Below are 27,045 nucleotides of genomic sequence, written 5' to 3'. Positions count from 1 at the left end.
CGCAGAGAAGGGAGGCAGAGGCTGTGTGCAGAGGCAGGGGCTCCCCACCATCCCGGCCCCTGGAAGGCTTAATGCCCGGAAGGCACTTCCGGGCCTGGCACGGGAGGAGGTTGGCTCTGAGGGAAACGGGGTGGGGGGCACCACTTGTGTATGGCTGTCGAGGGGCTCCCTCTTCCCCTCTTCGATTGGCTACAGATCTGCGGGGGTGAGGATCCATGCCAGGGTTAGACTGGGGGTCCCGGCTTAGGCTTCCTGCTCTGCCATGCAGGGCGCCACCTGCGACCTGCTCACAGGGGTGGGACAGCCGGTGCTACGGAAGGAGCATAGCAAGGCTGGCAGGAAGCAGGGGGGTCCAGGAGCGCCCGGGGAACCTACAGCAGCTGGCTCTGGGGTCCCCTTTCAAGTGTTTCCAGTTGTGGCAAGGCCTCCAGGAGACCTTGCATTGCAAATCTCTTAGAAAAACTGAACTTCAAAAGAAAGAAAGAAAGAAAGCCAAATGATCCAGAATGGCTTTCAGGAGCCCAGGCCCACAAACCTGCAGGTGAGGCCCAGGGCCCAAAAGCCCAGGGGGTGGGGGGGGTGGGGGCGCTGGAGAAGATGGGAACCCCAGCCAAGAGGGCGGACGTTTGGCTTTGAATCTGAGCTGTGCCTTCAGGGCTGAAGCGGGTGGCCAAGGGCTCCTGGGAGGCGGGAAGGCTGGCGATGTCCCCAGAAGAGAGCGGCCTCCGCCCTCGGGCCTCAGGAGGGCCCACCCGCTGCACTACATCGCTGCTGAAGGGCTCTCTTGCTCACTAGAGGCTGTACGCAGTCCAGGCGTGGGGACCCCACCGTCCGGAGCCCAGGGAAGGCTGTAGGCTGGGCCAGGGTCACTTGCAGCTGTGCGTCTTGACTTTGGTGGCGTTGATGTCCGCCTTGGTCTTCTGGATCCTGGCGAAGATTTCCTTGAAGAGCGCCTTGTACTCGGGCTGGCTCTGCTCCAGCCGCTTGTCCACGGCCTCCACGTGCTGGCTCAGGCTCTTCTCCCCGGCCCTGGCCTCCCCCTGGCCCTCCTCGCTCCCGCGCAGGTCCCGCCACGAGCTGTCCCGGGAGATGGGCCGCGAGGTCTGCACGCCCGCGTGCCGCACGCCGGCTCCGTGCTGCCGGCACTTGCTCAGCAGCTCCTCGTACTTCTCCAGCAGGGCGTGGTACTGCTCGTCCACCTCCCGCAGGATGGACATGCCCCGCCGGCGCACGCTGTTGGCATGCAGCGTGAGGTTGCCCGCGTGCCGGCTGGCGGGGTCCTTGGCCACGATGGCGTTGAGCGCCGTGTCGCTGCAGCTCTTGCGCACCGCGTGGCTTGGGGAGGCGGCTGGCGAGGAGACACCGTCCTGGGCGCCGGGGTCGTCTCTACTGCCCGGCTGGGGGTCGTCGGCCTCAGGGGCCTGCGTGAGGGGGGCCAGCAGGGCCTCGGCCAGGTGGTCGTCCCGGCCCAGCAGGTAGGTCTTGGCCTGCTTCATCTGCTGCAGCTCCAGCAGCTCGGCCTCCAGCTCCTGCACGCGCAGGCGGCAGCCCTTCATCTCACACAGCTGCCGCTCCAGCTCCGTGTACTCCTGCAGCACGGCCGTGTACTCGCGCTCCGCCCGCTCCTTGCGCTGCCGCTCCTGGCTCACCTGGGAACGCAGCACCCCCACCAAGGTCTGCAGCCGCTCCTTCTCCTGCTCCAGCGGCCGAGGGCCCAGCTCCAGCGAGGAACTGTGCAAGCGGAAGGCATCCTCGCAGCTGCGGGGGAGGGCGGGCAGGTGGTCAGGCGAGGCCCCAGGCCCGGCTCCGACAGGTACCTCTCTCTCCTCCACCGGGTATTCTGCCAGTCCCTCTCAATCGCTGTCTACCCTTCTTCCCCGGCTCTCCCCACCAACTACAATGGCCTCAGCCAGAGTGCTTGCTTTAAAATCAGGGTCTCAGCCGGGCGTGGTGGCGCACGCTTGTAATCTCCGCGCTTGGGAGGCTGAGACAGGAGGATCGCACGGGTTCGAAGCCAGCCTCAGCTACTCGGTGAGGCTCTCAGCAACTTAGTGAGATCCTGTTTCCAAATAAAATATAAAAATTAGGTCTGGGAGTAGCATAGCCCGGAGGTAGAAAGCCTCTGGCTCCGCCCCCAGTACCACCAAAAAATAAATAAATAAAATCAGGGTCTCACTAAGTTATGGAAGGCATTAACAAATTGTTGAGGCTGGGCGTGGTGGCCCACGTTTGTAATCCCAGTACTTGGGAGGCTGAGACAGGAGGATGGCAGGTTTGTGGCCAGCATCAGATACTTAGTGAGACCTTGTTTCAAAATACCAAAATAAGCCAGGCGTGGTGGCACATGCTTAGGTCTGGGAGTATAGCCCAGAGGTAGAAAGCCTCTGGATTCCACCCCTAGTACCACCAAAACAAACAAACAAACAAACAAAAAATAAATAAAGCTGGGCGTGGTGGCGCATGCTTGTAAGCCCTGTGCTTGGGAGGCAGAGACAGGAGGATCAGGCAGGTTGGAAGCCAGCCGGGCTGGCTTAAGAGACCCTGTTTCCAAATAAAAATATAAAAAAATAGGTGTCTGGGAGTGTAGCCTGGAGGTAGAAAGGTTTCCAGGAACACCAGTACCAAAAAAAAAAAAAAAAAAAAAAAAATAGGGCTCTAAGTATAGCTTGAAGGTAAAATGCCCCTGGGTTCCATACACACACACACACACACACAAAAAAAAAAAAAAAAAAAAAAAAAACCATGAAACCGACTTTGCAGTAGACGATGGGTTAAGCCAGCAGAGTAATGCCCAGCGCTCTGTAAAAGCAGCCACTGTCTCTGCCCTCGGCAGCAGTCTTGCTGAGAGCCCTGACGAGGCACCGCGCTCCCTCCCACCTTCTGCCTGCTGTCCACCGCCTCCTTCCTCCCCTGGCCCGCAGTCCCGGACTTAGCGCAGTACCAACCGGGGGCTGGTGCACAGCTCCTTGATGCAGGGGAAGGTGTGGATGGTGCGCCTGCGCTCCCGCTTCTCCCGGAGGACTCTCAGCTGCTCCAGGTCCCGCAGCTGCTCCACCTGGGCCTGCAGCTCCTCCACCTGGGTCTGCAGGCGCTCGATGGTCTCCGTCAGCCTGGGGTGCGGGCGAACATACGAAAAGTTTTAAGGGGATGGGAACGGCTCTGTCACGGCAGCCCAGGAGGCTGGGGACAGACAGGTTGTCCTGGGCCGAGCTGCCTGTGCTGAGGCCAGACAGGGAACTCTCTGCACACCCAAGGAGTGACCCTTCTCCTATACCCCAGTGCCTACACTCAATGTTTGAGGAAGGATTGTGGACCGAGTGTTAAATCTCACAATATCAACAAGGGCAAACTCCCTACTGAAAGGCTTTTCCCCCAAGGGGGAGACCCTTACTCAAGTCTCAGGATAAGCGACGCCCAGAGAGAACACTTTCCTTGCTCAGAGAGAGACTTTCCTTGCTGCAAAGCGCATGAGGTTTAATAAGGAGCCAGTGCGCACTGGGGTCGTCTCATGACTCACACAGGAGCTGAGATCGACCTCGAGCGCTTGGGGCTGGGGATATTTAAAGGGAAAAACTACAAGCTGGGGAGGGGATTGGGCCAGATTACATGCGTCAAAGAAAATTACAAAACCATTTGAAAAGCACATTCTGGGGTCAAACGTTGGACAAGATGCTAGGTGTGTCCATCTTGTAGTCAGCAGATTTCTGGAACAAGGCGGGCTGACCTGGGGTTCATACTGATCTGGGGGTCACATATTTTTTTTTATCACTGTACCCTTAATCATGATGTTTCCTAAGCTTGTACTTTTCAAACTGCAGCAGAAATATGTCCTAAGCTTGCACTTTTAACCCATAGCAGAAAGATTTCTCCAATCTGCACTTTAACAGGAATGAGAAACTATTTGCTCTGCATTGGGCTAGTTGCTAGGGGCTTTATAATTTTTCATTAGGGTCTTACACTACCATCTTGGCTGGCGGTCCTGGGCTTCTGGGAGAAGTGCCCGAGCCCTCCCGCCAGCCCGTCTGTGCCCAGCCCCAGCGGCCGCCTGGCCCTCACCCCCGGATCTTCTGCTGGGCAGCCTTGCTCTCCAGCACCAGCCTCTGGTTGGTCAGCTCCAGGTCTCGGGCTGTCAGGTCCAGCTGCTCATACACCTTGGCGTGCTGCTCGTTCACCCGCCGCAGCGTGTCCAGCTGCTTGGTCAGGTACTGGGGGCAGGATGGGGTAAGTTTAGAATGGGGCGGGGCAAATGTCCGCCCAGGCCCCTCCTCCCACTTTTTTTTTTGGTGGTACTGGGGATGAAACCCAGGGGTATTCTACCTCTGAGCTACACGCTACAGCCATCTTTTTTATTCTTTAATTTGAAACAGGATCTTTCTGGAGTAGTGGCACATGGTCGGCGCTCTGTAGATGCAGCCATTTATTTTTAAAGAGCCTCACTAAGTCGCGGAGGGCCTCACTAAGTAGCTGCGGCTGGCCACGAACCTGGGATCCTCCTGTCTCAGCCTCCCAAGTACTGGGATTACAAGCGTGCACCACCATATCCAGCTTATTTTTTTATTTTGAAACAGGGTCTCGCTAGGTTGATGAGTCTCATTACTTGCTGAGGCTGTCCTTGAACCTATGGTCCTCTTACATCAGCCTCCCAAGCACTAGGTTTACCGGTGTGTGCCCACTTCATTTATTTATTTATTTACTTATTTACTTATTTATTTTTGCAGTACTGGGGGTTGAATCCAGGGGCATTCTACTTCCGAGCTACACCCCTAATTTTTGTTCTTTATTTTGAAACAAGATCTCACTACATTCCAGAGGACCTCATGAAGTAGCCGAGGCGGGCCGCGAACCTGCGATCCCTCTGTCTCAGCCTCCCAAGTGCTACGGTTACAAGCGTGCGCCACCACGCTCAGCTCTCATTTATATTTTGAAACAAGGTCTCGCTAGGTTGATGAGAATCTCACTACTTTCTGAGGCTGTCCTCAAACCTGCAATCCTCCTGTCTCAGCTTCCCAAGTACTGGGATTATAAGTGTGCACCACCACGCCCGGCTTCCTCCTCCCACGTCTAAGGGCAGCTTTGGTTTGAGGTATTTATTTGCTGCTGAGTGGGGAGTAAAGACCGGGTGCCCTCAGGCTGCAGGGGAGAGCTGGGCAAGTTGTGAACTGCTCGAGGCTGCTGGACCCGGGCTGCGTCCGCCAGGAGGGGCCCTTTGCAAAGGCGCATGCGCGGCTGGGCCGACCTTGGTGGGCGGGGAGAGCACCTCACCTCAATCTCCTGTACTTGCTCCTCGTTGGTGGAGTACATCTGCTGCAGGGACTCCTCCAGCTCCTTGTTCCTCTCCAGCAGGGTCTTCCCCAGCTCCGCGGCCAGGTGCAAGTCTGGAAGTGGAGGGCATAGGGTACAGCAGCATGAGGAACAGGCCCGGCGCACGCCCTGGGCAGTCCCGGGGATGCAGAGGATGCTAGGTCGCAGGCAGCTCTCAGGGGACCCTCCGGCCGGGAGGAGACGGGGCCAGGAGCTAAGTCTTTGGACTGCTATCACACCATCTGAAATGCCCTTTCCCAGGGGGATTTGGTGGCACATGCTGGTAATCCCAGGATTTGGGAGGCTGAGACCAGAGGATGGTAGGTTCAAGGACAGCCTCAGCAACTTAGCAAGACTCTGTTTCAAAAGAACTGAGACGGGAAAAAGGTTTGCAGCTAGCCTCAGCAATTTAGTGAGGCCCTCTGTAATGCAGTTAGATCCTCTTATAAAATAAAATAATAAAATAAAAATAAAATAGGAAGCCGGGTGTGGTGGCGCACGCTTGTAATCCCTGCGCTTGGGAGGCTGAGACAGGAGGATCGCACGGGTTCGAAGCCAGCCTCAGCTACTTAGTGAGGCTCTCAGCAACTTAGTGAGACCCTATTTCTGAATACAATATAAAAGTGAATCTGGGAGTATAGCCCGGAGGTAGAAAGCCTCTGGATTCCACCCCCAGTACCACTAACAGTAATAATAATAATAATAATAATAATAATAATAATAATAATAATAAAATAATAAAATAGGGCTGGGGGTATGGCTTGGAGGTAGAGTGCCCCTGGGTTTAACTCCCTGTATCGGGACTTAAGCAACAACAAACCCTGAAATGTTTCGTCCCCAGACTTCTTTCCTCTGGTCCTTCCAGCCACCTTCTCCCGGGGGTCTTTCCCCAGCCCTGTGATTCAGGACTCTCCTGCACTCTCTCACCTGTTTAATTTTTTTTCCTTTGCACTTGGCACCATCTAACTTACTAAAGGAGATACTCATGTATCTTGTTTATCTCCCCCAATTAATGGCGAGCTCGCAGGCAGAGCAGGCAGAGATTTTTATCTCTCGTGTTCACTGATAAGGCCCAGGGTCTAGGACAGTAGCTGGTATATGGTATAGAGTGGGTGCATGATATATCTTTTTTTTTTTTTTTTTTTGGTGGTACTGGGGTGGAACCCAGAGGCTTTCTACCTCTGGGCTATACTCCCAGACCTATTTTATACTTTATTTGGAAACAGGGTCTCACTAAGTTGCTAAGTTGTGTCTCAGCCTCCCAAGTGCAGGGATTACAAGCGTGAGCCACCACGCCTGGCTGATAAATCCTATTTGAAAGAATGAGTAAGTGCCTCTGTGGACACTGTGGGGTCTGGCTGTGAGGCCTGGCCGGAGGAGGTGGAGAACAAAGCCCCCCAGCAGTGGTGGGGAAAGTGACCCTAACCATCCCCCTGCCTCCAGCACACAGACCTACCTGTCAGGCCCCCTGTCAAGACCACTGAAGGGGAAAAGCCATCTGTGTGACCATCCCTCCCTCCTACTGCCCTATAAAAAGCCCCTAGTCTGTAAGGTGGGGGCCCTGACTCTCATGGACTCTCTCTCCCAGCCAATTATTAATTCCCAAATAAATCTGTTCCTGCTGTTGAGCTGCGCACTCCTTTTCCCCATATTAACAACAGCCTCAATCAACGTAGGGGCCAAGTCCCCAGGACCTCAGGGAAGAGAGCCTCGCTCTTCCTGGGGAGGCAGGAGGCTTGGGCAGAGGCGAAGCCTTCCTATAGGGTTTTGAAGGGTGAGTAGGCCTTCGCTGAGATGCAGAGAGGGCAAAGTATGAGAACTGGGTAAAGATTTGGAACTCCGTCTAACTTCCTCACTGTCGGCAGGACAGGCTGGACAGGGGAAGGCGACCTGCCCACCTGATGGTTTCAGTTTCCTCCCTCGGGTTGGGCACCACTGGATGCTAGCGACATGGGCCCCCTTCCCAAATCCTCTCCTTTCTCTGGGCAGCCAAACGATCCTTTGTTTCTAGCAGCCCCGGTCCATGCGCCTCGTAAGACTGGAACCTCCGCTCCTCTCCCCCAGCCAAAGACAAATGAGCACCCATCCGAAGGCAAACTAGAAGAGCAATTAGTGCTGTTTGTAGGGGGATGTGTGTTGGGGACTGAAAGGAAGTGGCACACACCAAAATCCCTGAGAATGCTCTTTCTGTGTCTGAGTTATGAGAAGGTGCCTAGACGTCGGCGTGGATACCACACCCTTGCCACCATGCATGTATATATATATATACTTAGTATAGCCGGGCGTGGTGGCGCAAGCTTGTGATCCCAGCACTTGGGAGGCTGAGACAGGAGGATCGCACGGGTTCGAAGCCAGCCTCAGCTACTTAGTGAGGCTCTCAGCAACTTAGTGAGACTCTGTTTCCAAATAAAGTATAAAATAGTTCTGGGAGTATAGCCCGAAGGTAGAAAGCCTCTGGGTTCCATCCCCAGTAACACACACACACACACACACACACACACACACACACACACACACACTTATATATATATGTTTATATTTCCTTCTTTTGTGGTGCTGGGGATTGAATCCTGGGGCATTCTACCTCTGAGCTACATCCCCAGCCCTATTATTTTTTTTTTGGCAGTACTGGGGATTGAATCCAGGGGCATTCTACCTCCAAGCTCCACCCCAGCCCTATTTTTTATTTTTTATTTTGAAACAGGTTCTCACTAAGTAGCTGAGGCTGGCCATGAACCTGGATCCTCCTGTCTCAGCCTCCCACATACTGGGATTATAAGCTTGTGCCACCATACCCAGCTCCAAACCCAGCTTTTAATGTTTTTTTTTTTTTTTTTTGGTGGTACTGGGGTTCCTGGAAGCCCTTCTACCTCTGGGCTACACTCCCAGACCTATTTTTATATTTCTATTTGGAAACAGGGTCTCTTAAGCCAGCAAGGCTGGCTTCGGACCTGCGCGATCCTCCTGTCTCCACCTCCCAAGCGCGGGGATTACAAGCGTGCGCCACCACGCCCGGCTTTAATGTTTTTCTTGATGTGAAAAAAAAAAAATCAAGCTAAGCATGGTGGTGCACACTTGTCATCCCAGTACTTGGGAGGCTGAGATAGGAGCATCGCAGGTTCAAGACTAACCTCAGCAAATTAGCGAGACCCTGTTTCAAAATAAAAAATGAAATCAGGCGAGGGGAGGTAGAACACCCCTGAGTTTAATCCCTCAGTACCATAAACAAACAAACAAACAAACAAACAAACAGGGCTGGGGTTGTAGTTTAGAGATGGAATGTCCCTGGGTTCAATCCCCAATGGGAAAAAAAAAGTGAAACTAGAATTAACTTTGTTATATAAAACCTTTGTGCAAATCATTGTCTATTTCTTTAGGACACGTTTCTAGAAACAATTACTGGGACGAAAAGTAGGCCTATTTGAATCCTTCTGCGGGCAGCAGGAAAGCTTTGGTCCTTTTAATTCTCAAGGCTCCATCTAGGATGGTGGCGCAGATCTGGATCAATGTGCAGAAGTGCGGCTCTACTGGGGCCGATGCGACGCGGTGTGGGGATTCAGCTCGCTAATGCTTCCCTCTCAGACACAGTGACAGTTCTTGGGTCCTTAGAGGACGGATGGGCTTTTGTTCCTCCTGGCATGTTTCAAAAATAGGGTTGTCTCCACGGGGCCCTTTGCCAGGTCTCGGACAGGCCTTGGCTGGAGGCCTCCCTTCTGGATGAGCCGTGAGGGCCTGTGATTTGGGGTCAGAAGTTGAAAGCAGAGCCAAGCCTGGTGGCACAGGCCTTTCATCCCAGTACTTGGGAGGCTGGGACAGGAGGATCGCAGGTTCAAGACCAGCTTCAACAACTTAGCAAGACTCAGCAACCTAGCAAGACCCTGTTTCAAAACAAAAACTAAGCTGGGCGTGGTGGCACATGCTTGTAATCCCCACGCTTGGGAGGCTGAGACAGCCAGCTTCAGCTACTTCAAGAGGCTCTCAGCAACTTAGACCCTATTTCCAAATAAAATATAAAATAGGGCTGGGAGTATAGCTCAGAGGTAGAAATCCTCTGGGTTCCACCCCCAGCACCACACACACAAAATAAATAAATAAAAAATAATAAATAAATAGGATTGGGGTGGGGGGAGCCGGGCGTGGTGGTTCACGCTTGTAATCCCAGTACTTGGGAGGCTGAGACTGGAGGATCGTAGGTTTGCGGCCGGCCTCAGCTACTTAGTGAGGCCCTCCACAACTTAGTGAAACCCTGTTTCAAAATAAAGAATAAAGCCGGGTGTGGTGGTGCACGCTTGTAATCCCCGCGCTTGGGAGGCTGAGACAGGAAGATCGCACGGGTTCGAAGACAGCCTCAGCTACTTAGTGAGGCTCTCAGCAACTTAGTGAGACCCTGTTTCCAAATAAAATATAAAAAAGATCTGGGAGTATAGCCTGGAGGTAGAAAGCCTCTGGGTTCCACCCCCAGTACCAACCAACCAACCAAAAACAAACAAAACAAAATAAAGAATAAAAAAATAGGGTTGGGGGTGTAGCTCAAAGGTAGAATACCCTTGGGGTTCAATCCCCAATACAAAAAAAATGGGGGGGTGTAGCTTGGAGATAGAATGCCCCTAGGTTCAATTACCAGTCCAAAAAAAAAAAAAAAAACCAGATGTGAGAGCAGAGCCTAGGATCACCTGTCAGCCAAGGTGGGGGCAGGACAGGGGTTGTCTTCTGAAAGTCAGAGCGGCCTGAGCAGCCACGGGCCTGGATGAAAGGCCAAGTTGCCTATCCATCAGGAACCAACCTGCAGCTGGCTCCCACGCCCAGACCTAAGCCAGGGGAGGCCTGTGTGCAGATGTCACCCTGTCACCTGGGAGGCAGGGCACAGCTGCTCCCCTAGAGCCCCGCAGCAACCAGGTAGCCTGGAAATACAAATGCAGCTTTCCCAAAGAAAGAGCTAAATTACGCAAATCGTAGATAAGAACCTTCAGCCCTGAGCAATTAACTGGCTGATGAGGGTACCAAGAAGAACTAGTTACCTAATACAAACCGTGGCGCACGCCTGTAATCCCAGTTCTTGGGAGGCTGAGAAGGGAGGACCGCAGGATCGAGGAGGATCACAGTGTCAGAGCGGGAGTGGGCAGAGGCCAACACAACAGCAATAAAAATGCCCCTCCTTCCCTGTGAGCGTCCGGCTGCAGGATACCCACACCGTTGGCCCGCAGGCTGGCCTGTCTACTACACTGTGAACTGGGGACGACGCGGGTAGATGGTCCAGGGAAGGCAGCAACCAGGACCCGGGCCACCGAGTGCTTCAGGGATGGGAGGAAGGGGAACACGGCAGACAGACGCTGTTTGGGAGTGGAGGAAGACAATCTCGGGCTGATTCAGGGAAACTGTATCACAATGCAAGCTAAGCTGATCCCAGCTGCCAGGAGGGACCACGGGGGAGTCTGGAAGCTGCAGAGCAGGGGACTGAGTACAGCCAAGTGCTAGGGGAGGTACCAGTGCTGGCCCCAGAGTGTGGGAGCTGGCTAGGCAGGATGCGGCAGAGGGACAAATGGCCTGTCACAGCCTGACCCATGGGCCACACGGGGTCAAGGTGGGGAAGGTCCTGAGTCCAGGCTGATACCACCCCTGCCCAGGCCGCAGGGTGTCTGGGGTTTCCTTCAGGGAGCTTTAGTGGTAATATAGGGTAAAATGCCCCAGGGTCCTGAGAGGGAATGGCTGGAAGACGCAGGCGATGTCTTTGAAAAGAAATCTGGAAACCCCACTGTCCCTCCTGGCTGGAGTCAGGGTGGAGCGTGACAGATTCCAGAACAGAGAGGTAGGAAATGGACTGTGAATAGGCACAGGGAAGAGGAAGGTAAAGGTTGTGGGGCCATGGTGGAGCCTGCCAGGGCTGGAAGGTCCTGCTCGCAGCCCCCAGGACCTAAGTGCCAGGAACTTGGGGCCAGGCTACCTTTGGGGTAAGCAGGATGGAGAAAGGATGTCACCCCCAGGTCCTCCTCTCGCTTGTCAAGCCAGAGGGCCAAGGACCAAGGTCAGGCTAAGCTGGGGAGGAGAGGATGGGTGCCTGGGGCCTCAAATTTGTGACTCAGCAGCCATCTGGCAGCCTGGACAGAGGTATCTCCAGGGCCTACCACACTGGGCCCGAGGTAGGGGAGGAGGTGGGCAGAGTGGGAGCTGGTGCTCAATAATTAATGGCTTTTTCTATTTTTACAGGTGCTCATGGGCGTGGGCAGAGGGAATGCAGTAAATGCAGGCCCTTGCCTGTCCAAACTACCTCCTTCCACTGGGACAGAGTAGCCTCAAAGCCGATCAGAAGTCATTCAGTACTTGAGGGGCAGAGACAGGAGGATCCCAGATTTGAGGCCAACCTCAGCAACTTAGGGAGACCCTTAGCAACTTAGGGAGACCCTGTTTCAAATTTTTTAAAAAGAGCCGGGCGTGGTGGCACATGCTTGTCATCCCAGCATTTGGGAGGCTGAGACAGGAGGATTGCGCAGGTTTGAAGCCAGCCTCAGCTACTTAGTGAGGCCCTTTGCAACTCAGTGAGACCCTGTTTCAAAATAAAGAATAAAAAATAGGGCTGGGGCTGTCACTTGGAGATAGAATGCCCCTGGGTTCCATCCCTGGTACCGCAATAAATAAATAAATAAATAAAAATAAAAAAATAAAAAAGGGGGCTGGGGTATAGTTTGGAGATAGAATACCCCTGGGTTTAATCCCCAGTACAAATAAAAAATAAATAAATAAATAAATGCAAAACAAGATCTCTGTGGCCAGGATTCTGCAAAGAGAAGCCAGAGCCTGCCCTAGGGCCCAGGAAAGTCAGCATGGAGATGGTCCAGATGGCTGGGTGAGAAAGCACACTCCTTCTGCCACCAAGAGGCCACCAGTGAACAGTTGGGCGGAAGAGAATTTGGGGACTGAGTGTAGGAAAGAGGGATGAAGGAGGCACCTGTCCCCAGTATGGCTGCCTTTGGCCGCCACTCCTCCCCATCCTGCTCCCCAGGAGCTAGGACCCACACCTCCACCTGCCAGTCTCTTCCGGTGGCGCCACATCCCCTCAGACGCCCCCGTGATGCAGGGTGATGCAGTTATTAGCTTGACCCCGTTTCTGTCTCCACTGTTGGAATGAGGGGTCAAGACGATGACCCCAGGCTCAGCAGGACCCCTGACCCGTGGCAAGCAGGCATCTGGACTTTGGTGGAAAGGTCCAGTTTCTTCTGAGACTGTCTCATTGCTGCTTTCCTTCCCCCCTTGTTTCTGGGCTCGGGTGGCCACTTGGGGCCACTGCTACAGATCAGCAGGGAGGGGTGGGGGGCTGCAGGGCCCTTCCCCGGCAGCCGCAGAGCATAGCCGCTCAGCCCCGTCAGAATCGCAATGGCTCTCCCTCTGGAAGCCGAGCATCTCCCACCCCTACTCCCTGGCTCCTGCTTCCCACATCTGGGCCAGGCACAGTGCCAAGCCCTGGTTAGGGTGCATATCTAAATGAGACTGCAACTGTATTATCATTTGCCGCCCCGGGAGGCCATCTTCCCCAGAATTCTGCTTTCAGTCTTTCTTCCTCCTCCTCTGTATCTATTTCTGTTGGTCCTGGGTCTGACCTACACCCCCAGCCCTATTTGATATTTTATTTTGGAACAGGGTCTCACCGAGTTGCTAAAGGTCTCACTAAATTGCTGAGACTAGCCTAGAACCTGTGATCCTTCCATGTCTCAGCCTCCCAAGTACTGGGATGCAGTGCCACACCTGGCTTCCAACCTTTCCTTCTAAGGAAGCCATCCCCTCATGCTGTTACCACCTACACTTACTTATAAACATAAGTATGGCCAAGGATAGCTAGAGGGTCAGGCCTGTGATTATTCCCGGCTCCCCTGGGCGGTGTCTGGCCCCTAGGTGTTTGTGGACTGGAGAAGTTTGGGAGATAGTGCCCAGGGTGGGGGAGAGGCTGTCGCAGCAAGTGTGGGGCATCTCCCTGCAGGGAGCCTGAGCTTGGAGTCCAGAGCACGGCAAGGTCGAGCTCAGCACCCTCCACCCCACATGGGTCTCCTGAGGCTCTTATCTGCCCATGATTCTTGGCTGCGAGGGGAAGTGGGTCAGGAACAGGAAACTAAGTCTCCAGGTTCTGGAGATGCTCTAGGCCCCAGGGCACCATGGCACACTGCACCAGGCTGTGTCCACACCCTCTCCGCTTGCAGGTGACCGCGGGAAGGTCACTTGTCCCTGGGCATCTTTCCCTGCCCCCTCCGCTCCCACCATTTAAGAATGAGGCTTGTTGGGGGAGGAGAGGATGAATTGGTCGCCACTCCAGCAGGCCTTGGTCCTGACCCTCTCAGGCCTCTTCCTTCCTGTCCCAACAGCCCTGCCCCTCCTCCCAGTGATGTCACCAGCTCGCTGGGATTTGGCCACCTCATCACCAACTCCTAACCCCCTTGCTGTGGCCCTCCCTGCTCTCAGAATGGGGGATGGGATGGAGGTGATTCTCTGCTCAGGCTCTAATTTGAAACCAAATCTGACCCCCCCTTCCAAGCCAGAAGCCCTTGAGAGCGGGCCCAGGGATGGGAATGGCTGGAAGACCCCTCTCTCTTGAAGGAGACTCCCCTTTTCTGCTTCTTCCCGACAGGGTCTCGGTCCCTGCATCACCCTCTCCCTCGGTAGAGCGCAAGCAAGTTGATGAAACTTTCAGGGACTCTTAAAGAGTTCGGAAATCCCGGTAGGGACAGGTGCTGCTGCTTTTGGAAGAGCTGACTTTCCGCTACACACACACACAGCAACCTCCCAGCAAAGCGGCAGGCCCCCCTCCCGTCCTCCCAAGACTTCCAGCCGGATCCCTGGCCCCGAACAATACCGGGGGCACCCGGGCAGCTGCTGCCTCTAAGACGAGGGGGGCGGGCTACATGATGAATGCCCTGTCAGCTGGAGAAACAGGGAGACCGCCACCACTCCCCCCACTTTTGCAGCCCCCCTATGGTTCCCCTTCCCTAAACCGTCCGGTCCGGGTCTTCCCGGGCCGCAGCGCCCTCTCTCCACCAACGCATCACTGCTGCGAGTCAGGGACACTACTGGGTCCAGCCCAGCCCTCGCCGGGGTGCTGCCGCCCAACAATGGGGTACCTGTGGGCCAGGGGTCGCGGGGCGCACCCCGCCCCCTCGCCCCGCGCTCACCCTGCTCCAGGTCCTGCTGGTCGTACCAGGGCTCCTCTTCCTCTGCGAAGTCCTCCATGCCCGCGGCTCTCCGCATGGCCCCGGGCCGGCGGGGGGCGGGCGCTGCGGCGGCTCAGGGCCGGGGCGCGGGGTCCGGGACAATGCGGCGGCGGCGGGCCCGGCCTCCCGCGTCCAGGACTCGGGCTGCAGCGCCCCCGCCCGCGCCGCGCCCCCTCGCCATGGGCCGCGGGCCCTGGAGCCCGGCCGGGGTCCCGCGGAGCCGGGGGCACCGGGCGGCGGCGGCACAAAGGGTGGAGGGGCGGGGACGGCGAGCGGGGCCGCGGCAGGGAGGGCCCGGGCTCGCTGGCACGTCTGGGGTGCTAGGAGCGCGCCGACGTCGCGGCGGGCGCCCCCGGCCCCGCTCCGGCCCCCGGCCCGCCCGGCGACACCCCGAGCCGCGGCTGCATCTCGGCTCGGCGGGCCTGCGGCTTCCCCCGCCAGCTCCGCAGGGTGGGGCCGGCCGCCGCGGGCCAATCGGGAAGCGTATGCAAAGATGGGGGCGGAGCCAGAGGCGGGGCGGGGCGGGTGTCCCGGCCCGGGATGACTGGGTCAACTCCCTGGTCCTCCTTCCCTCCACGTCGGACCTTTTCGGTTCCCGTCTGTCGGGAATTATTTTGTTTGCCGGCTGTCTCTTAATATCTCCTGGAAGCAAGGATCTTGCTCTTTTCACAGTGGGTCCTAAGCTGGTAGAATAGGCTGGTCCATCGATACCTTCACGGAGAGTTAAAAAATAGTATTAATTTACAATTATCTTTAAGAACTTTAGTATTTATTTTTTTATTTACTTATTTATCATCATCATCATCATTTTTCGCGGTACTGGCGATTGAACCCAGGGGCATTCGACCTCTAAGCTACACCCCAGCCCTATTTTTTTAGTGTTTATTTTTTCTACCTTTTTTTTTTTTTTTTTTTTTTTTTTTTTGCAGCACCAGGAATTGAACCCAGGGTCATTCTACCTCTGAGCTACACCCTCAGCCCTACTTTTTTTTTTTTTTTGGTGGTACTGGGGATGGAACCCAGAGGCTTTCTACCTCCGGGCTATACTCCCAGACCTTTTTTATATTTTTATTTGGAAACAGGGTCTCACTAAGTTGCTGAGAGCCTCACTAAGTAGCTGAGGCTGGCTTCGAACCTGTGAGATCCTCCTGTCTCAGCCTCCCAAGCGCGGGGATTACAAGCGTGCTCCACCACGCCCGGCTCTCAGCCCTACTTTTTATTCTTTATTTTGAAATAGGGTCTCACTAAGTAGCTGAGGCTGGCTGGAAACCTGTGATTATTCTGTCTCAGCCTCACAAGTACTGGGATTACAAGTGTGCACCACCACGCTAGGCTTTATTCTTTTTTTTTTTTTTTTTTTTTAGTACTGGGGATTGAACCCAGGGGCATTATCTACCTCTTAGCTAATCCCCAGCCCTATTTTATTCTTTATTTTGAAACAGAGTCTCACTAAATTGCAGAGGACCTCACAAGTTGCTGAGGCTGACTGCGAACCTGTGATCCTCCTGTCTCAGCCTCCCAAGTCCTGGGATTGATTACAAGTGTGCAATATCACACTGGGCTAGCTAGGCTTTATTCTTTATTTTGAAACAGGGTCTAAATTGTACAGGGCCTCACTAAATAGCTGAGGCTGTCCATGAGCAGCGATCCTCCTGTCTCCGCCTCCCAAATGTTGGGATTACAAGTGTGCCCACCATATTGGCAGCCAAACAACTCATTTTTGTTGGGACCCACCAGGTATTGGAACTGCTGAGGTTCCCTGAGTGTATCCAACTCTGAATATATGTTGCAATACATTTAACAAAGGACTTGTTTCCAGAATACCCAGAATACAGAATAAATATGCAAATCTATAGCAAAAAGGCATGCCACCCGGGAGAAAGCAAAAGAGGATATACCCAGGTAACCCAATGAATATGCAATAGGGTAATTGACTTTAGGAGAGAGAGAGAGAGAGAGAGAGAGAGAGAGAGAGAGAGAGAGAGAGAGAGAGAGAGATATGCTGGGGATTGAACCCACAAACATTCTACCTCCATGCTACACCCCCAGCCCTATTTTATTTTTTTTTGAAACAGGTCTCACTAGGTTGATGAGAGTCTCACTACTTGCTGAGGCTGTCCTCAAAACACCAATCCTCCTGTCTCAGCATCCCAAATACCTGGGCCACCATGCCTGACTGGCAAGAAAATTGAAATTAGATCCACAGTGAGGTACCACTGCTGCTGTAGTTTGGGTTTTTATTTTTGTTTTGGTGGTACTGGGAAATGAACCCAGGGCATTCTACCTCTCAGCCCCACCCCCAGTGCTGTTTTTTATTCTTTTTTTTTTTTTTTGCGGGTTTGGGGATGGAACCCAGGGGCATTCGACCTCCGAGCTACACCCCCTGCCCTGTTTTTTATTCTTTATTTTGAAACCGGGTCTTACTGAGTTGCAAAGGGCCTCACTAAGTAGCTGAGGCTGTCCACGAACCGCGATCCTCTGGTCTCAGCCTCCCGAATGCTGCGATTACAAGCGTGCGCCACCACGCCCAGCTTTTTTATTCTTTATTTTTGAAACAGGGTCTCACTAAATTGTGGAGGGCTTCGCTAAGTAGCTGAGGCTGGCCACGAGCCTGTGATCCTCCCGTTTCAGCCTCCCAAGTACTGGGATTACAAACCTGGGCCAGCAATAAAAGTCTGCCACCCTCTTTTAAGGACCTTTATAATGCTACTGAGCCCTGATCAATAATCCAGGATAATCTCCCCATCTCAAGGTTCTTAATCACATCTGCAAAATCGCTTACGTTGTTATGCTGTTCATGGTAACATATTGAGAGGTTCTGGGACTAGGATGCAGATGTGTTTAGGGTCGTAGTTTCTGCCCATCATAATCAGGTAACCTTTATTTTGGTCACTGTGACAGACTAATTGAAGCCAGGTACAGTGGTGGCGCACGCTTGTAATCCCAGGACTTGGAAGGCTGAGACAGGAGGATCGCAGGTTTGCAGCCAGCCTCAGCTACTTAGTGAGGCCCTCTGCAACTCAGTGAGACCTTGTTTCAAAATAAAGAATAAAAATTAGAGCTGGGGTTGTAGCTCAGAAGTAAAATGTCCCTGGGTTCCATCCCCAGTACAGGAAAAAAAAAAAAATCCATAAACTTGAAAAGGCAACTTCAAGGAGAAAAGCTTTGTTCGGGCTCATCTTGGCGGAGGTTTCGGTTCACAGTCGGCTGATTCCTTTGTTTCTGGGCTTCTGGTGAGGCAGTTACTGCAGGTTGGAAGGTGGAGAGTGTAGTGTGGGGCAAAGCTACTTACCCACTGGCGGTGGGGGAGCAGAGAGAAAGAGGAAGGGGATGGGGACGAGCTATGGTCCCCAATGGCGCATCCCCAGGGGATGGGGACGAGCTATGGTCCCCAACGGCGCATCCCCAGGGGCCCGCTCCTTTCAACTGGTCCCCCTCCTAATGGTTCCATCTCTCTCATAAGAGTCTTTTCTCTTCTACTTATCCTCCTCTGCCTCCTTTTCTTTTTGAGCTACTGAGGATTGAACCCAGGCGGGGTTCTGCCTCTGAGCTAGACCCTCAATTCTATTTTATTGGTGCTGGGGGCGGGGGTGGAACCCAGGGGTATTCTACCTCTGAGCTATACTCCCAGCCCTATTTTTTATTCTTTATTTTGAAACAGGGTCTCACTAAGTTGTGGAAGGCCTCATTAAGTAGCCAAGGTTGGTCTTGAACCTGCAATTGTCTCAGCTTCTCAAGAACTGGGATTACAAGCATGCACCACCACACCCAGCATTTTTTTTTTCTGTTTCTTTTTTGCAGAACTGGGGACAGGCATTCTTCCTCTGAGATAAAACCCAAGCCCTATTTTTTATTTCTTATTTTTAGACAGGATCTCACTAAGTAGCTAAGGCTGGCCAGGAACCTGTAATACTCCTGTCTCAGCCTCCCAAGTACTGGGATTACAAGTGTGTGCCACCATGCTTGACTTATTTTCTTTCTTTAGAAACAGGGTCACCAGGCATGGTGGGGCACGCTTATAATCCCCGCGCTTGGGAGGCTGAGTCAGAAGAACTGCATGGGTTCGAAGCCAACCTCAGCTACTTAGTGAGGCTCTCAGCAACTTAGTGAGACCCTGTTTCCAAATAAAATATAAAATAGGTCTGGGAGCCCAGAGGTAGAAAGCCTCAGGGTTCCACCTCCAGTACCACCAATAAATAAATAAATATAAAAATAATAAATAAATAAATAAATAAATAAACAAACAGGGTCTCACTACTTTACTCCACTCTGGCCTTGAACCTGTGAGCCTCCTGTCTCAGCCTCCCAAATACTTATGTTACAGCCATACACCGTGCCTGGCCTAAGAGTCCTTTTAGACTGTGAATCCATTGATGAGGTCCACAGATGAAGCCTCATCATCCAATCACTTCCCAAGAGCCTCACCTCTGAGCTGCCCTGCTGACTAAACCTTCAGAACCGGGGGACTGAGCCTTCCTCGAATAGCCACGCTCCTGCTGGCCGCATGCCCCGGTCCTAGGCTTAGTCAGTCTCCCGGTTCAATCCTTCAGAATGTGAGCCTTTTGGGGACATTCAAACCACAACAGCTGCAATCCAGTTTGATCTCATTTATACAAAGTTCAAAACTGGCAAAGCTAATTAAGGTAGTGTTGGGCCCTGGGAAGACCCCTAGGGGCTGGGAGTGGTGGTTTTGTTACTATATTTTTTTAAATTTTTATTTTTTATTTTTAGCAGTACTGAGAATTGAACTCAGGGACATTCTACTTTTTTTTTTTTTTGTAGTACTGGGGGGCAGGGGGTAGAACCCAGGGGCTTTTCTACCTCCGGGCTACACTCCCAGACCTATCTTATACTTTATTTGGAAACAGGATCTAAGTTGCTGAGAGCCTCACTAAGTAGCTGAGGCTGGCTTTGAACCTGCGCGATCCTCCTGTCTCAGCCTCCCAAGCACTGGGATTACAAGCGTCCGCCACAACGCCCGGCTGGCATTCTACTTCTGAGCTACATACCCAGCCCTATTTTTACTTTTTACTTTTTTTTTTTTTTTCCAGTACTGAGGATTGAACCCAGGGGCACTCTATCTCCGAGTTACACCCCCCGCCCTATTTTTTTCTTTTATTCTTTATCTTGAAACAGGGTCTCACTACATTGAAACAGGGTCTCACTAAATAGCTGAGGTTGGCTTTGAACATGCCATCCTCCTGCCTCTCAAATACTGGAGTTACAAGCGTGCGCCACCACGCCCGGCTTATTCTTTAGGGCTGACACCGGGTCTCACTAAGTAGCTGAGGCTGGCTACTCCGGTTCAGGCCTTTCCCTGTAATTCAGCCAAAGCCCGGGAGGGGGCAGTAACTCAGGGGTGCAGCCCACCTGAGCTTGGTGCTGGAGCCCCAGAAGGATTAGATAACCTCCCAAGCCTTGGCCATAAAGACTCCCCGGGTGTCCTTGAGCCCAGTGCAGCCGTCCTGAGCCCCGGAGCTGCAGACCCACACCCTGGCCCGGGAGCCTGGCACAGACATCAAACCCAGGCGAGCTGGCGCGGGGCGGAGACGCACACGCCCCCCCAGCCCCGCTCAGCCCCCGGAAGTGACGGCAAGCGCTGTCACTCGGCCGCAGCCCTGGCATCCCGGGTGGAGGTGGGAGGACCGGGCGACTCCGGGCGCCCTCCCTCGAATAGCCACGCTCCTGCTGGCCGCGTCCCCCCGTCCCAGCCCCCTCGTCCCCGCGCCCGGCGCACCCTGCGCGGCGCGATCTGGGCTCCTGCGCCCCTCCCACCAGTCTGAGGTCAGCGCCTGGCGGTAAAGAGCGCCACAGAGCTGAAAGAGTGCGGTCATCGCGCCCTCCCTCCCTCCATCCTCCATACACCAAGTGAGTTCGTCCCAGACCCGAGAATTACTGCAGATTCTGAGTCTTTGTGGGCAGGAAGCGCCTCCTTGTCTAACTTAGGGCTCTGCCGCTTAAACCCTCCAGGCCTGTGGTCGGTTCGGTGACCTTCAGGGTGCTGTGCGGACCGGCGTCCATCCTTCCTCCTCCGATGCGGCCTCAGGGCTGATTGGGAGGATTCCAGGAGCATTACGACGAGCTAGGGCCTCTGCCAGGCAGCAGCCAGCACTGTTCTGCGTTTGCCCTCAGGATCTTAATTGTTACGCATAATGTCATTATCATATTTTTTAATGTGTGTGTGTGTGTGTGTGTTATTAGGGATTGAACCCAGGGGCATTCTACCTCTAAGTTACACTCCCAGCCCAATTTTTAATCATTTATTTATTTATTTGCAGTACTGGGGATGGAACCAGGGACGTTCTACCTCGAAGTTACACTCCCAGCCCGATTTTTATTTATTTATTTATTTATTTATTTATTTATTTATTTATTTGCGGTACTGGGGATGGAACACAGGAGCGTTCTACCTCGAAGTTACACTCCCAACCCAATTTTTAATCATTTATTTATTTATTTATTTATTTGCGGTACTGGGGATGGAACCCAGGGGCATTCTACCTCCAAGCTACACCCCCAGCCCTATTTTTTATTCTTTATTTTGAAACAGGGTTTCACTGAGTTGCAAAGGACCTCACTAAGGTTGCAAACTGTGATCCTCCTGTCTTAGCCTTCCGAATGCTGGGGTTACAAGTGCGCACCACCACGCCTGGCTTTGTATCTTTCATTTTGAAACAGGGTCTCACTAGGTTGTGGAGGGTCTTACTAAGTAGCTGAGGCTGGCTGCAAACCTGTGATCCTTCTATCTCAGCCTCCCAAGTACTGGGATTACACGTGTGTGCCACCACGCCAGGCTTATAATATTTATTTTTAAAGCTGGGACATCTATCTATTCTTTGTTCATCACTACCCCCTCTCTGGCAGGGCTCCTGAGGTCAGCTGAGGAGGAGGCCTGTCCAGGAACTTTACCTTTCTGGCTAGGGAGGTGAAGTCCCAGGGCTGGGGCTGTGGGCACATGTTCCCGCTGGCATTTGCTCAGGGTCCGGCTTCATCTTCCACAGTGGTCCCACTACATGTATCTTCACTGCCTGCAACACGTGTCCCCTGTGTGGAAGAACTCCTTGAAGGCTGGCATTCCGGCTCATGACAGGTGCCCAGAGAGGGAACAAATAAACGTTCTAAAACCAGCAGCAAGCCGGGCATGGTGGCGCACGCGTGTAATCCCAGTCCTTGGGAGGCTGAGACAGGAGGATCGCGCGGGTTCAGTGACCTTTAGGATGCTGTGCGGACAGCATTCATCCTTCCTCCTCTGATACCGCCTCAGGGCTGATTGGGAGGATTCCAGGAGCTTTACGAGCTAGGGCCTCTGCTTGTAATGCTTGTAATAGCTTAGTGAGGCTCTCAGCAACTTAGTGAGACCCTGTTTCCAAATAAAATATAAAATAAGTCTGGAGGTGTAGCATGGAGGTAGAAGGCCCCTGGATTCCATCCCCAGTACCACAAAAATAAATAAATAAATAAATAAATAAATAAATAAATAAATAAATCCAGCAGCAAGCTGGGTATGGTGGTGCAAGCCTTTGATCCCAGTACTTGGGAGGCTGAGACAGGAAGATCTCAGGTTCAAGAACAGCCTCAACAATGTACTGACACTCTCAGCAATTTAGGGAGGAGCCCCTGTTTCAAGATTTAAAAAGAACAAAGAGCTAGGTATGGTGGTGCACGTTTGTAATCCCAGTACTTAGGAGGCTGAGACAGGAGGATCGCAGGTTCAAAGCCAGTCTTGGCAACTTAGACTCCCAGCAACCTGGTGAGATCTTGTTCCAAAATAAGAAATAAAATCAGGCTGGGAGAGAAACTTGGATGTAGAATACCTCTGGGTCAATCTCCAGTACAAAAAGAAGAAGAAGAAGAAGAAGAAGAAGAAGAAGAAGAAGAAGGAGGAGGAGGAGGAGGAGGAGGAGGAGGAGGAGGAGGAGGAGAAGAAGAAGAAGAAAAGGGAGAAAGAGCCAAGGTTATAGCTTGGAGATGGAATGCCCTTGGGTTCAATCCCCAGTAAAAAAAAAACAAAAACAAAACAAAAAAAAAACTGGATGTGGTGGAGCATGCCTATAATTGGGAGGGTGAGACAGAAGGATTGCAGGTTTCAGGACAGCCTCAGCAATTTAGCAAGACCCTTTGCAACGTAGCAAGACCCTGTTTTAAGATAAAAAAATAAATTAAAAAGGGCTGGGGGTGTAGCTTGGCGGTAGGACGCAGCTGGTTTCAATCCCCAGTACTACCCCCTCCCAGAGAAAATAAAATAAAGCCAGAGGCAGAACCAAATTCCTTGTCCTCCTACGTCCTTCTCCCCCGTGGGCCCCTAACTCAACGTTTCATCTCCCCTGATCCCCGGCCCCAGGCTGATCTACCTGTCTCACCCGAAAAGCTCCCGAGAGAACTAAAAGATGAATCTGAAAATGCGTTGGCCAAAATGTGTCCTTTCTATGAACTAAAGTGGACTATCAAGGCGGCGGCCACCTTCCGTGACCACCCAAGCTAGAAACCCAGGAGGTGTGTTCATGGGTGTGTGCAGTAAATACTCGCTGTGTGCAAGACACACTGCTAAGTGTTGGGAACCCCAAGGACAGGGTAGACTCAGTTGTCAATCATGCAAAGCTTGAGTTTCAGTAGGGAGGAAACACAAAGAAAAAGGCAAAAATATTTGCTGGGTACAGTGGCGCATGCTTATAATCCCACCTCCTTGGGAGGCTGAGAGAGGAGGATCTCAGGTTTGCAGCCAGCCTCCTCAGCTACTTAGCGAGGCCCTCGGGAACTTGGTGAGACTCTGTTTCAAAATAAAAGCCAGGCGTGGTGGCACACGCTTGTAATCCCAGCATTTGAGAGGCTGAGACCAGAGGATCACGGTTCAAGGACAGCCTCAGCTACTTAGTGAGGCCCTCTGCAACTCAGTGAGACCCAGTTTCAAAATAAAGAATAAAAAATAGGGCAGGGAGTGCAGCTTGGAGGTAGAAAGCCCCTGGGTTCCATCCTCAGTACCACAAGGAAGAAAAAAAAGAAAAAAGGTAGATCCCAGGGTGTATTCATTTCGAGCCCCCCCCCATGCCATTTTGGCATGGGGCTGTATTTCTATTTTCTGTATTTCTATCTTTCTAGTAAACTTCTTTAAATCTTCAAAAAAAAAAAAAAAGGTAGATCCCAGAGGCGGAGAAGGGGACAAGGGGACGCCTACAAAAGAGTGGGAGGATTCCCAGGGCAGAAAGAACAAAGACTCAGGCAGGAAGAAGAGCAGACAGCCCTTGAGTTAAGGGAGGAAGAACGTGGTGGAGCCCAGGTGAGGAGGGCAGGTGGGCAGGAGCAGGGCTTGAGAGTGGCACCTGCCAAATGTTCCCATCAAGGGCTCATGGTATTTTCAGTGGGGATGACAGAGGGTGTTGTGAACTACATACTCATTCATTCATTCATTCATTCACTCATTCATTCATTTTGTGGTACTGGGGATGGAACCCAGGGGTATTCTATCTCTGAGCTACACCCCCAGCTCTATTTTTTTTTATTCTTTATTTTGAAACAGAGTCTCACTGGGTTGCAAAGGGGCCTCACTAAGAACAGCTGAGGCTGTTCTCGAACCGAGATCCTCCTGTCTCAGCCTCCCAAAGGCTGGGATTACAAGCATGCACCACCGTGCCTGGCTTTTAATTCTTATATTTGAAACAGGGTCTCGCTAGGTGGGTGGCAGTCTCACTACCTGCTGAGGCTGCCCTCCAACCTGGAATCCTCCCATCTCAGTCTCCTAAGTACTGGCATTTCAGGTGTGCACCACCACGCCCGGCTAACCCATGGGATTTATAAATATAATAAAATGGTTATCATTTTAGGCCAACTTTTATGGGAGGTTGTTATGTTGCGGTAGCACCTATAATGCACATCAGATTGACAACTAAGTTCCTGGTTCCCACTTGAAGACTTCCTCTCCAGCTCCCATGTTGCTGTCTTGGTTCAGGTCTTTTCACCCGTCACTTCCACAGAATCCTCTGTGTTCAGGTCACGGTGTCTCTCTTGCCCCAGCCAGGATGACTCGCTAAAACCCATTGTTACCTGATGACATCATCGGTCTGCTTCCAAAGCCTTCTATTGCTCACGGAATATGATTCGAGCTTCTTGTCAGGTTGCATGCAGCCCTGTATAGTCTGTTCCTGGCCCGCGGGCTCAAACCTTACCTCTGCTCAGGCTCCACATTTCCAGATCTTTCTAGCCTTTGGCTGTGCCTGGCTTTCTACACTTCTGGGTCTCTCTTCTGTTGGCTCCTGCTAATTACTAGCTGCTGGAAATTTTCCATTCACCCCGGCAGATCTCTTTCCATTCTCTCCAGTCATCTGCTCCATGTCCCACAGGCTGAGCTTGTGTGAGCTATATTGATGGGCTCCTTAGCTGCATTGCTTTCTGTGGATATACCTGAGGGCAGGAACTCAAAGGCAAGGGGAAGAGTGAATATGGGTATCTATTAATTCTCTCTCTCTCTCTCTCTCTCTCTCTCCTTCTCTCTCTCTCTCTCTCTCTCTCTCTCTCTCTCTCGGGATTGAACCCAGGGGTATTCTACCTCTGAGCTACATCCCCAGTCCTATTTTATTTTTTATTTTGAAACAAGGTCTCATTAGGTAGATGATAGTCTCACTCCTTGCTGAGGCTATCCTCGAACCTGTGATCCTCTTGTGAAACCGGCTCCTACACGATCCTTTGTATGACCTTCTGGAAAAGATAAAACTGTAGCAGCAGCAAAGAGATCAGTAGTAGTTGCTATAGGCTAGGAGTGGAATGTGGGGACTAAAACAGGCAATGGGAAAGCTTTTGTTTGCAGCGATGGTTTCATATAGTTGTCAAAATTCACGTAACCGAGGCCGGGCGTGGCGGCGCACGTCTGTAATCCCAGGACTTGGGAGGCTGAGACAGGAGGATAAAAGAGAGTCAAAGGCAGCTTCAACAACTTAGCGAGGCTCTCAGCATCCTAGTGAGACCCTGTTTCCAAAATAAAAAATAAAATAGGACTGGGGGCAGGTGCGGTATCCCAAGGCAGTGTTTTCATTTTGCATTTGCACCAGCAGTGTCTGAGAGCACTCCGGTGGCTCCTCCACTCTGCCAGCACCTGATTTTGTCAGTTTTCTTTCAAGGCGTTCTCACAGGTAATGCAGCATTATCTTACTATGAATTCTGTTTGGATTTCTCCAATGTTCATGATTCAGGGCTTTTATTGACACTCTGGCCTAGACTGGGTTTGAGTGATTTGTAGAATGGACTAGATTTTTTTTTTTTAATGCCAAATAAAGGAACCATTCATTCATTATCTTGGAGTGATTAGAAAAGCCAGGAGGTCTGCCAAGGATTTTGTCTAGGCCAGGGACCTCTGGAGGAAAGAGAGAGTTCCCCTGCGATTGTGCCCCGTGGAATCTGCTTGGGTAAAATGGTGACACCCTGCTCCCTCCTCCCCCATCTGCCTCCTCCTGCCTTCCAGACACACTTACGATACCTCGATGGGACACTCTTCATTTTCATGCGTGGGATTTCTGTTTAAGCTAAATGTCTAAATACCACCTCCTTTGAAGCATCCAGGATCTCCACGGCTTCCCGCTCTAGCGTCAAGATGATGCTGTGCAACCAGGCGGCGGCGCACGCTTGTAATCCCCGTACTTTGGAGGCTGAGACAGGAGGACCACAGGTACGACGCCAATCTTGGCTACTTAGTGTAGTGAGTCCTTCCGCCACTTAGTGAGACCCTGTTTCAAAATAAAAGATAAAATAAGCTGGGCATGGTGGCGCACGCTTGTAATCCCAGCATTTGGGAGGCTGAGGCAGGAGGATCGTGGTTCACGGACAGCCTCAGCTACTGAGTGAGGCCCTCTGCAACTCAGTGAGACCCTGTTTCAAAATAAAGAATAAAAGATAGGACAGGGGCTGTAGCTCAGAGGTCGATTGCCCCTGGGTTCCATCCCCAGGCCCACCCACACACAAAAAGATAAAATAGGATTGGGGCAAGGAGGTGTAGCTCTGAGGTAGAATGCCCCTGGGTTCAATCCCCATGAAAAAAAAAAAAAAGCCGGGCGCGGTGGCGCACGCTTGTAATCCCCGCGCTTGGGAGGCAGAGACAGGAGGATCGTGCAGGTTCGAAGGAGACCCTGTTTCCAAAACAAAAAAAAATGTAAAAATAGGTCTGGGAGTGTAGCCCGGAGGTAGAAGGGCTTCTAGGAACCCCAGTACCACACACACACACACACACACACACACACACACACACACACACACACACACAAGTTGTGGATAGAAAAGTAAAGTTTCCTTTTGTTTGTTTATTTGTTCATATATTGGGTATTGAATCTTGGGGCATTGTACATCTATGCTACACCCCCACCCCATTTTATTTATTTTTAAATTTTGAAATGGGGTCTTGCTAAGTTACCCAGGCACTGCTGGTCCTGAACCTGTGATTCTCCTGTCTCAGCCTCTCAAGAGAAGCGTGGCCTCTTTTGGAACTGGACTTGACTTGCTTTTTTGGCTGTATTTCTTATTCCATCGTGTGGCTTTGGCCAGATGACTGAACTGAGGTCTCCAAGTGTAAAAT

At 52.3% G+C, this 27,045-nt stretch overlaps 1 protein-coding gene across 1 annotated transcript; it reads right to left on the bottom strand.

The window, feature by feature from the left end:
- Window positions 1-866: 866 nt before the first annotated feature.
- Window positions 867-14,529, bottom strand: CDR2L (cerebellar degeneration related protein 2 like; the record flags this gene model as incomplete). The annotated part of the gene is made up of 5 exons (XM_080712170.1): window positions 867-1,758; window positions 2,946-3,110; window positions 4,057-4,205; window positions 5,263-5,375; window positions 14,454-14,529. 5 exons carry the CDS (start codon window positions 14,527-14,529, stop codon window positions 867-869), a joined length of 1,395 nt encoding a protein of 464 aa, XP_080568296.1.
- Window positions 14,530-27,045: the final 12,516 nt, after the last annotated feature.

This window comes from Muscardinus avellanarius (genome assembly GCF_963383645.1).
Source record: "Muscardinus avellanarius genome assembly, chromosome: 16".
Lineage (NCBI taxonomy): Eukaryota > Metazoa > Chordata > Mammalia > Rodentia > Gliridae > Muscardinus > Muscardinus avellanarius.
This window is presented reverse-complemented; position numbering and strand designations above follow the sequence as displayed.